Source organism: Epinephelus lanceolatus, chromosome 11, assembly GCF_041903045.1.
Source record: "Epinephelus lanceolatus isolate andai-2023 chromosome 11, ASM4190304v1, whole genome shotgun sequence".
Lineage (NCBI taxonomy): Eukaryota > Metazoa > Chordata > Actinopteri > Perciformes > Serranidae > Epinephelus > Epinephelus lanceolatus.
Window position 1 is genome coordinate 11,892,653 of NC_135744.1, and position 12,088 is coordinate 11,904,740.

Genomic DNA, 12,088 nt, shown 5'->3' on the forward strand with positions numbered 1-12,088 from the left:
GTTTATGTAAAGAGCCAAGTGTGACTGTAATCTGCGTGTTGATGTGAGACGCCGGTACTTTTTTTTTTTTTCCTCCGTATGCCCAAGATGAATTTCTCTTGAGAGACAATAAAGATCAATCTTATCTTATCTTAAGATATGTATTTATGTGCTGTTTAACTATCAACTTTCATTCATTTATTCATGCATTGATTTATTTTCATATTTATTTCAATATTAAGTCTATTCCCGTGTCTATTTAGTGTTGTAGTTATTCATTGATATTTAAGTTATTTTTCTTCCTCTATACAAGTAACATTATAAAGGAATAATAATATATCAGCCTACAAAATTATGCAGACTAAAAAGGGACCTCAGTATCAATAAATAAAAAGAAATAATAATAAATGTAGTAATATATAAATACAGAAATAAGTGTATATAGAAATACAGAACTAAATAAATGCAGTTGTTGAAAATGGAGAAATAAATTTAAAATATTTTTTTACTATCAATTTCATTTTTCCATGCATTTATCCATTTCCATATTATTTCAACATTCGCTCAATTCACTCTTTGATTTATACATTGCTATTATTTGTTTGTTTGTTACTTTTTATTCCTGTATATGTTAAAAATTAAGTCAATTATTGTCCTCCACAGTTAAATAACATTATAAAGGAAATTTGTTATTTGGCATCCAAAAATAAAAGTACTGGTAGTCTAATAATAATGAAAAATAAACTTCATAAACTAGTCAAATCTTTAAGTTCTTATAGAGACCTGAGACTTTATGATAAATATTTTATTTACCACAAAGAGTTCTGTCCTTTAGAAGAACATTGACTGTAAATAATAGACTTTAATTTTTTTTTAAATTATTTATACATTTATGTATGCATTATTTATTCATGTATGGTATTGATGATTTATTCCTGTATTTATTTATTTGTTTATTTGTTGATACTTAAATCATTTGTCGTCCTCTTTAGAAATAACACTGTAAAGAAATTAGTTATGTGACTTTCCAAAATAAAAGTACTGGTAGTCAAATAATAAAGGAAAATAAATTAAATAAACTAAAACAGCTTTAATAAGCAGTGAAATCGACTCATGAATACAATTAATATTAAAATATTGTTAACGTAATCAATATTGAAATACCCTCAATATAATATATATTAATATATGATTAATTTAATGTATATAAAATTAGTGTGTCTCTGCTCCAGCAGGCGGCGCTGTGATGCGACTTAATAGACCAACACTGATTTTACGACATGACGTATTCTGTTACTGGATAAACAAGATGGCGTCTGGCAGTGGGGTGAGTTCCTGATCTAATCTGTTTTACAGCGTTAAAAATGTAAAATTGTTTGAACATCCAGTGACCTTCACTTCAGCCGGAGTTTGTCTGTTTATCAGAGCCGGTAACGCTTCACACCGAGTCCGTTTAAATGGTGTAAAACCCGGTAGAAGCGGCGCCTCAGCTATAAGCTAACCGCTAACAGCTAAACGGTGGCTAGCCCTTCTAGCCTGATTACAGAGAAGCAACGTTTCCGGTTTCATTTTCAATAAAAAAACTAATGTTTATGAAACGTCACGTGTTGGTTTAACGTGTTTATACATTACTGTGATCTATGTAACTGCTAAATATTAGCATGCGCTCCGCTAGCAACAACAACAAGACGACTTCCGGCGGGAGACCTTTCAGAATAAAACAGCATCATTAACACAAACACATCAAACTCACATTTTAAGTGAAATACATGGTGTTTGTAGATTTTATCTGCTGCTGCGGAGGCTGATGTGGGCCAATCACATGTGTCAGAGGAATATTTATGTGTGTCTGAATGGTCACTGATGCTTTTAGTTTGAAAAAAGTCGTCTTCATAAACAGATGTCATCATGTATGGACGGTGTAATCATTCAGTTCAACAGTTTTATTCAAAAAGCCAAATATCACTAATCACAAATTGTCTTAGAGGGTTTTACAGCATCCCTCTGTCCTTGGACCCTCACCCGGATAAAGAAACACTTCCCAAAAAACCTTTAACTGGTAAAAAAAAAAAGAAAAAAAGAAAAGAATGGCAGAAACCTCAGGAAGAACAGCTGAGGAGACATCCCTCTCTCAGGATGGACAGACGTGCAATACGTGCAATGTGTGAATAGTACATCAACATAATAAATATGCAGTGATCTATAATCAATCATCCACGATCAAGGGTCACTGACTCTTTCCTGGACTGGACAACAAAATCAAAATCCAGGTGCACTCACTATTCTCCTGTCATGCAGCCCTGTGGGGACATCAGCTAATGGACAGATAGAGGACAAACATCAACATAAATAAAACAAAGGTGGAGAAAACACACAGAACTAGGGATACAAGATAATATCAGCACGTCATCGGTATCGGCCAATGTGGTTTTTCTTATTTTGCACAGTGAATATATGTTACAAACACTGAACAGTATTTCATGACTCCATCTGCTGGTGGGCCGTCATGATAAGAGTATGTATGTATAATATGATGTTAACTCCACTACAGAAGAGACTTGATGATCACTAGATCAGTATCAGATATCAGCCAAATAAGTTGTTACATATCAGATATCAGCAGAAAATCCAATCTCGTGCATCCTTACACAGAACTTAACATAGTAGGGGTGGGGAAAAAACTGATACAGCGTAGTATCGTAATAATTTTGTGCGGCAATATCGTATCATCACACAGTGCCAGTATCAATTCTTTTATTATATAAATTATTACTGTTACAAATACAAATTAAACTTTGGGTAGCCAACCAGAATAAAATAATCGACTGCTTTTTCAGTCCACTAGATACAGTTTGCTGCTACAAAAAAAGATTGAAGCGCGATGAACAGACTAAAAAAAATGAATCTTATTAGATAAAACAGAAGTTTTTCTTCGGGGTGTAATTTACAGCTGAAAAAAAGTGATACGTTACAGTATATTTTAGCGCAATACTCAGCACATCGCACCATATTTGGATCGTGGTTCCTCTGGTGGTTCCCACCCCTAAAACACAGCAAAATAAAATACTGCAACATTTACATGATCTGTTTCTTGTTCTGCATGGGTGCAGGTTCATCTTCTTCTCTGACTCTCTTCTTCTTCTTCTGTTACAGTCCAGTAAGAACGACTTCCGCAGGAAGTGGGACAAAGACGAATATGAAAACCTCGCTCAGAAACGACTGGCTGAGGAGAGAGACAGAGAGAGGAGAGATGGTGAGAAGATGGGTTAAAATCAGAAAACCCAGATCAGTGAATTTAGTTTCTACTTCTGATTCTGAGACTTTCAGGAAATTATTAAAGAAGAATCTGTGTATAATGTCTTTTAGCTGCATCATTTTCTTTTTCATACTCGAGTGTTTGTTTGTTTTCATGTCTCTGTGTTTACTGTTTTCCTCCTCAGGTGTTTGTTTATATATTTCTGATATCTGCCATTAGTCGTGACCCTCTTCAAACTGTTTGTTCAGTCGGACTCTTCACATCTGAGAAACTAGACTCAGTGAAGAGAAATTATTAATTATAACTTTGTAGTTTAACCGACACGTTACTCATCTCTTTCAGGGAAAACGGCTCCGCCCGTTAAGCGGGACCTCCTGCGTCACAGAGACTACAAAGTGGACCTGGAGTCCAAACTGGGGAAGACCATTGTCATCACAAAGACCACTCCTCAGGCTGAGATGGGCGGGTACGAAGAGTTTCTGACACCAGAAACAGATTTGATTTCACTCTTTCATATTTTACGGCAAAGACACACCAAACAGCGGCAAAGTGCAGCCATACAGTGTCTGTGGAAGGCTGCGGCCGTATGAGTCTGTGGTGAGCTGCCGCCAGACTAAAATTTGGGAGAGTTTAACTTTTAGCATTAAGTTGTGACAATCAGTAAACAGAGTCCTATAACTCCTTCGACATGTTGACCCACATTGCAAAAGCCCCTTTTATACTGCCTTCCCAAGGGGGGACCGAAATGGCGTCTGTGTAAAGCGACAGCTGGCAGGACGGGTGTGATGGTTTGATGACACGTTATCTGTGTAACTAGCCGTCGGGGCCTGTTTCAGAAAGCAGGTTTAACAAACTGAGTGTAACCCTGAACTCTGAGTTTTATTCTGCAGCTGCACCGCCATCTTGTTCATCATAAATATTAACATATTGTCTCCAATATTATCGGAATTATGTTATTGACATGTTATGTCATTATTATTATTCATAAAGCGCCATGCCTCTTTTAATTCTGTGGTGTCAGCTTGTTGTCTAAAACCACTGGAGCATCACGTTGCCCGTGTTTGGTTCTGTGTAAAAATACAAAGGCAGCATAAAGAAGAGACTTAGTTGCGACTCTATAGCGCCATCTCTGTGTAAAAGGTCAAAAGAATTTTTTCGCACCTGCAACGCATGAACACGCCTCCTCACCGCAGAATATTAACTGTTGTGGCGAGCTGCACGTCGTAGCTTCTTGGTGTGTGTTTGGCGTTTGCCTGCAGAGTGAAGACGAGTTTAAAGCTTCTAGAATTGACTTTACTGTAACCATAATGAACCTGAACGGCTCAGTCTGTCGCCTTGCTCTGATTGGCTGTCTTCTTCTTCTTCTTCTTCTTCTTCTTTCTCTCAGTTATTACTGTAACGTCTGTGACTGTGTTGTCAAAGACTCCATCAACTTCCTGGATCACATTAATGGCAAAAAACGTGAGTTCACATTGATGACAAGACGACGAGTCATCTGTCTGTACGTGTGTTACTGTGTGTAACTCTGTGTGTGTGTAACGGTGTGTGCAAACAGACCAGAGGAACTTGGGGATGTCGATGCGAGTCGAGCGCTCGTCTCTGGATCAGGTGAAGAAACGTTTTGAGGTGAACAAGAAGAAGATGGAGGAGAAGCAGAAGGAGTACGACTTTGAGGAGCGCATGAAGGAGCTGCGGGAGGAGGTGAGTTGGAGGAGGAGGAGGAGGTGTGGGGACACGCCCTCTGTTGGTTGTATTTTCTGGTGCATACGTAACGTCTGGCGTGCTCTGTGTTGTCAGGAGGAGAAGGCGAAGGCCTACAAGAAGGAGAAGCAGAAGGAGAGGAAGCGGCGGGCTGAGGAGGACGTGGACTTTGAGGAGGACGATGAGATGGCGGCTGTGATGGGTTTCTCCGGCTTCGGCTCGTCCAAGAAGAGTCACTGATGCTCCGCAGCTGCACGGCGAGGATGGCCACCACGCACCAGGACGGGGAACTGGTTTCCAGTCAGCTGGAGCTTCAGACTGTGACGACAGGAAGTTCCGCTGCACGCTCACTGTCCCGATTCAGACTTAAAACCTGAAAATTATTCTTTTTATCTGCTGTCATGCTTTTATTTTGGTAGTTTGATCCATCACTGTCAGCTCTGATGGCGTTTACTTCAGCTGCTTCCTGTCGGTGAGCACCAAAAGTTCGTTTGGATAATCTGTGTGTCAGAAAACATCAGAACTGAGAGATGATGAGCGGACCAAAAATAAAACTGCGGAAGTTTTCTTTAACGACAAGACGTCTGACTGCGAGGCGTTCAAGTTCATGCAGATAAAATGAGATTTTGTTTTCACGGGAAGCAGATTTTCATTCTGAAAAACATTTAACACCTTAAAATCTAAATTTTGATATGATTTAAATTCTCATCTTGAAAAATATAATTCAAGTTAAATCTGATTTTGTGATTAAGAATTTGTTCTGACGTCTTCACTGGACCTGAAAATGATTTATGAACAGTTACAAATATCAGCAGCTTAAATTTTAACTTGTTAAATGTTGATTTTTGACGTTATTATATTAGTATTATTATCAACATGTTGAGTCTGTCTGAAAATTCAGATTTTAATAAACACACTGTTTTTTTTTGGTTTCTAAGTGATTACTCTGATTTATCAGCTCTGTTAGTGTCAGTGAACGCATCACCAAAATCGCCTCATAATAATCGTGTATATATCAGTTACTCTGTGTGTTACGTTGAATTCATGAAGAAAACTTTGGTTTTTCTGACATGTCTCCACAGAAAACCGAACATATTGATTTACTGATTGGGCTCCACGTTTAACAGCAGCAAAACTATATCAAAACATCTGTTTACAAACTGTCACAACTCGTGCGGAATAATCCAAGTCTCATTTATCCAGTCAGATGATCAGAACTTCAGTAACACGTTGTAAAGGTAATGTGTTACAGTAATGTATTGCGTTTTAGCAGTAAGATGTAAATCTATGAAAATAAAGTCAATATATTACGAGATCAAACTCATCATTTTAGGAGAAAGAAAGTCACAGATTAAGACCAGAAGGTCAGGTAACCAGAGGTCTGTACTACGAAGCAGGATTTGGAGTTAGCGAGGTAAGTTCAAGGTTAACTCTGGGTTTCAGTGCTACGAAGCTGATTCTCTTCTTAACAGGATAAATCACTGTGGCAACTGATGCTGATAAGCTGACCTGCTCGGGAGTAGGTTATGTTCAGAGTATCAGGTCACAGCCTGTCAACACCCCAACCTCTGACCAATCAGATCAAGAGGAGCCAGCCAGTAAGATTACTGACTGACTCAGGGTTACACTGAACTGGCTTTGTGAAACGGAAAACTCAGAATGAATCATCACAGAGGAATTCCTCAGAACTGCAGGTCTGTCAGTGTTGAAAAGAAATGAATCTACATGGAAACATTAAGCGATGATTTATGAATACTTTTCATAAAACGAGAACGAGCGTTAATTGGCGGTGGAAACGTGCCCCAGGTGTTGAGTGGCCCACTAAAAGTGTTTGTTTTTGTCACTGATAGGCTCAGATTGTTATTCTAAGTGTCTGACAACATTATGAAAGGATCCCTACAGAGATAGAGCTTTGTGTTAAAGAGTAAGATCCAGAAACAGCCCTGAAATCACCATCACCAAACCCACCAGACTCCATTTAAATAAACAGTCATTTTAGAGGCAACATGTTTTCACATCTAACTGGGTGAATTAAGGGTTAATTTCAACCAAACCAGAGTTGGTGACTGTTTGTAACGGTGGAAAGACGAACCAAGATGGTTTTTGTGAGTTTAATTTTAGTGCTGTTGACTTTGAATGAAGTCTGTTTTATGATGATAAAATGAGGTTATTTAAATTGAGTCTGGTGGGTTTGGTGATGGTGATTTCAGGGCTGTTTCTGGATCTTACTCTTTAACACAAAGCTCTATCTCTGTAGGGATCCTTTCATAATGTTGTCGGACACTTAGAATAACAATCTGAGCCTATCAGTGACAAAAACAAATACTGTTAGTGGACGGACACTGACGGTGTGAGCAGAGTGGAAACACTGCAGCTGTTTCCTCTCAACACTGGACCAATTTTAAAAATTGTTGCTCCCATTGATCAACTTGACATAAAAACATATGAACATAGGTTCCAGACTAAAAAATACTTTAGTCACCCTCTCACACTCAGTAAGGACAAAAATAAGTCACAACAGAACACACTTCAAGTTCACACACGTCAGAGTTAAACACTCACTGGTCCGGACGGAGCTGCTCTTTCTGCTGCTGCAGAGCTCTGGACCTGCAGCTTCATGCTCTCCATGGACCGGAACAGTGCGGTGAAACTGGTGGCCTGAACAGGTGCAGTGGATTATCATTACCTATGGCCCAGAGGGCGTCCAAACACCTACCTGCTCCAAACTGCACACAACATGTCAGCACTCACATTTTCCACCAAATGCAAAAGAACTGCATAAAGAAAAGAAAAAGAGTATCCCTTCAACAGAAGTTTGAGCTGTGCTTTTTGTGAGTCTGATATTGAATCATTAGATCATCAATCTGCACAGAGTAAAAAATAAATAAATCCAAGTCTTAAATATGTAAAGGTGTCCATCCGAAGAGTTCAGGTCTGATTCAGAGCAGGTTCAGTGAAAACTGACATTTCTTCAGTAAACCCAGTTTACTTACTCCAGCCCTTACTTAGAGCAGGCCAACTGGGCACATGCCCAGTGGCCCAAAGTGTCAGGGAGCTCCGAGAACTTCACTGGCAAAATGTTACTCAAATGTACAAGTACTGACCAGGAAGACAAAACAAAAACAAAAACAAAAAATGAAGAAAAGCTTTCATATAAAAGATATTTTAAGCAATAATTTACAATCAGGTAATGTGCTGTCCAGCCTGATCTCAGGCAGAGAATTCCAGAGCCTCAGGGCCTTGATGGTAAAAGCCTGGTCACCTTTACATACCAGCCTTTAATGAGGGAGAACTAGTGAGGAATTGCACAGAGACACAATGTAACTACAAAGTGGAACAAAATGACCAAAAAGACACAAAATTATGTTAAAAAGGCTCAAAGGACTACAAAAAGCATGCAAGGAGACACAAAACAACTTTTAAGAATAAAAAAATGACCACAAAAGACTAAAACGCCAACAAAAAGACATAAACAACCTCAAAGAGACACAAAATGAAGACTCAAATGACTACACCGGGGCCGATATTATGAATATTTAGGGTTATTGGTATCAGTGATTTTTTTTCCACTGATATGCCGATATACAGTTTGTTGTCCTTAGCTGCACTGTTTGCCCCTGTCGTGCTTCTCACTGCCTGCACGGACCATTCTAGGCTCTTAAAAGCAAACACAAGACCTACCCTTTTAGCCTGGCTTTTAATTGAGCTCTCCTTTATTTTATTTTATTTCATTATTATTTTTATATTTTTCCATTCATTTGTTTACTTGTCAAAGTTGTTTTCAAAGTGCTGCTGGCAGCACTCTGTACCGTTTGATTGGAAAAGTTCTCAGAATGAATATATGCTTAATTGCATTTGAATGTAATGCTTTGTCAGTGTTTATTTTTTTCAATTCTGTGTCAACTATGATTTTTACAGCAGACATCTATTAGTTGTAAATATCGGCTATTCTCTGTTTCATAATAATTGGTATCAGCATCTGCTCTGAAAAAATGTATCGATCGATCCCTAGCTCAAAGGACTACAAAGGCTTATTCTGGTGACTGGTTTATTTACTGAAACAACTGTGTGTTCAGATTCAAAGATTAAAGTCCACAAAGTGAAAACAGACTCTCCTGCTGATCCAGTACTTTAACTCTGAACACCAGAAGCAGGGAAATTACCTGAATGTTTCACTAACTCAGTGAACTTCTTCTTCTGCTTCACTAATTTAAGGGTTTATCAGAGGATGAATGTGAAGTTATTTTAGACGCAGAGGAAGCCAAACACACATTTTTGAAATTTGCATGTTCACACTGCAGCGGCTCAGTTACTGTCAGCTTTGACCGCTGGTTAGACATGTGGGGATTTATTTTTGCATCTGCACTCCCAGAATGCACCTCTCTGAGTCAGTCTGTGTCATTTATTGACTCTTTGTTGCTGTTCTGTGGAAATATCTGCCAAAATGTGTCTTTTATGTGTTTTATCTTGTACCACTGTTGTACATTTGTGCAATGACAGTTAAGTATTCTATTCTTCTGTCTGCCATATCTCCAGTATGATGCAACAGGCTGTTCTCACTGTGTGTACGTAAGAAAAGTGATGCACCAGAGTTTGTGTATAACTCATGTGATCACGAAGGATGTAATCACATGAGCAACATGGTGATGGGCGAAAAGAAAGAAGAAGTATAAAAAGCAGTAGACAAGCTGTGGTGATGAAAGGGTTAAACAAATACAGGACTTTCCTCCAGTAGACTGATGTTCATGTCCCGCAAGTGGAGTTTGTTATTTTAATGTACTTTGTCACGTCGTCATGTTACATTAGTCTTTAATGTTAAGTATGTAATGTGATGACGCCAAACCTATGTAACTTTATGTTAAGTACGTAACTTTACTTTCCTAAACCTAACATTTGTAACATTACATTTCTAACCCAACCTACATAACTTTACATTAAGTACGTGACTTAACTTTCCTAAACCTTACCTAAGTAGCTTAACATTTTTTAACCTAACCTATGAAACTTCATTTTCCACAACCCAATCTACCTAACTTTACTTTTCTAAACCTGACATGCAAAACTTTAAAGTACACTTTGTACTTTATGTTAAGTATAATTCACTTTCCTAAATCCAGTCTACGTAACTTTATCTTTCATAGTATGTAACCTTATGTTTCTAACCTAACCTACAAAAATTTACGTGAAATGTATGGCTTTACTTGACTGAATTGTTAATTTTCAACAAGGGGGATGCAATGTAGCTTTGATTTTTTTGCGTGCACACATCATCAAACATGACAGCACAGATGTGCAAAATTAATCAAGATAAAGAAAAATGGCATGACCTATACCTGCTGCCTTTAAAAACACAAATAATGCAGTAGTATTGCTATTGCAATACAGACAAAAACATTTTAGAGTATAAATAAGATTAGTTCTGAAACAGCTGTGAAAATTAATCTTAGAGTCACTCTTATCCTATAGAAATTTCCTTAGCCAGTTATAATTTCTCCTTACCTGTGAAGCCTTGGGCTGATAATTGCTGCTCTTTATATTGTGGCAATAAAGATTAAAAAAATATGTGCAAAGCATTAGTGAACACAAGTTCTTATTAGGGAGGAGTAGGTTTATTCCTAACATGAAATTAGCTAGCAAGCGATTTAACATTGGTAACAATAACATTAGTGTTCTTGTTAACTATCTTAACTTGATATATTGGCATCTATTAATTAGTCATCATTTATCTATTATCTACATGCAACAGCATTACTCAACTTACACGGTTTGTTTGGAAGAAACTGTGCAAGGATTTTTTCTTCTTGCTGGCTGCTTTGCTGAACATAGTTAACATAGAGGCACTGCCCAGTAGAACACCTCTGGTCTGTGTGCGATTGATTCTGATCACAACATGAGAGCTGTGTCTGCCTACTCATGATGCATTTAAAGACGGCTCAGAAAAACACATTACCACATGTTAAAAATTGAACAGTTATAATGGCTGTAAAAAAGTGCAGAGGATGGAGGGCACAGATACGGGAAGTGTGGGGGACATTACCCTGCTTCATGTCAGAACTATTTTCTTTCTACCAAATTACACTCACTAACTGAATCACTGTGCAGAAGGAAGCGTATACTCATGAATGAGAGGCTCGTGCTCGTGACAGTGGGAGATGTAAACACTAATGGCATCCTCTTCGGCTAAGCTGCAACGTTAGCTAGCGCAGGGATGCTAGGTGAGCTAGCAGTAGATGCACGCTTCCTTCTGCGCGGTGATATGGTTGACAGGTGTACTTCGTGAAAAGAAATTGGTTCCTGCTCACAACAAGGTTATGATGTCACAATAACCCTGAGTCTAAAGTGACACCTTCACAGTGTTTGTTTTGTCCAACCAACAGTCAGATATTATGATGAACCATCAGGGGCCAGTCGCACAAAACAACTTAAGTTAAGATTTTTTTCATAAAGTCCTAGTTAAGGTTTACTAATTATGAAATTGGTTGCACAAAACACTCTAAGTCTTCTCCTTAAGGGTTCCTTAAAATGTACAGTTAAGTATTTATGGTTTTCTCCTTATCTTGTTTTATACTTAAGGAATCCTTAAACCGTTGAATGAAAGACCTTAGCAACTAAAGCAGGGTAAAAATACCTACGATTCCTCTGACTCTGTCTTAACTGCAACATGATGGAGTTTATGGTGATAAATGAAAAAACTAACATGCCAGAGAAGAGTGTTCTGCGACCAGGAGAACCCAATGGATACACTTTTAATTTTACACTTTACACTAGATTTGATTGAATTAATAATTGTTGTTTCTTCCAACAATCGTTTTCTGTTCTCTGGGGATCAAATTTATTTTGTAGTTTGTTCTCTGTATGATTGTATTCTTCCAGAAGTTTAATCTCTTCCTCCTCTGACCAGTATGGTTTTCTTATCTTCTTCTCATCTGACATTTTTTTCACTATCTAAATATGAGCCAGCTTTGTGAGACAATAACTGCCGCCACAAGCCTGAGTCCAAGCAAACAAACAATCTCTATGGAAACTTGTACTGCTGTAAAATCTCTTTCAATGTAGTAATAATAACAATGATAATAATAAGAGAAAGAGGAAGAAGGGCTTTACAATAAGGACAGTATAAGCTCTGAGTGCTTCACATGAAAATAGACATAA

The 12,088-nt window shown here is 38.0% G+C and overlaps 1 protein-coding gene across 1 annotated transcript; it reads left to right on the top strand.

The window, feature by feature from the left end:
- Positions 1-1,233: 1,233 nt before the first annotated feature.
- zmat2 (zinc finger, matrin-type 2) lies at positions 1,234-5,873 on the top strand. Its single transcript, XM_033636019.2, has 6 exons — positions 1,234-1,306; positions 3,133-3,232; positions 3,578-3,701; positions 4,623-4,696; positions 4,791-4,936; positions 5,033-5,873. The coding sequence occupies exons 1-6, from the start codon at positions 1,289-1,291 to the stop codon at positions 5,174-5,176; spliced, it is 606 nt and encodes a 201-aa protein (XP_033491910.1). The 5' UTR covers positions 1,234-1,288; the 3' UTR covers positions 5,177-5,873.
- Positions 5,874-12,088: the final 6,215 nt, after the last annotated feature.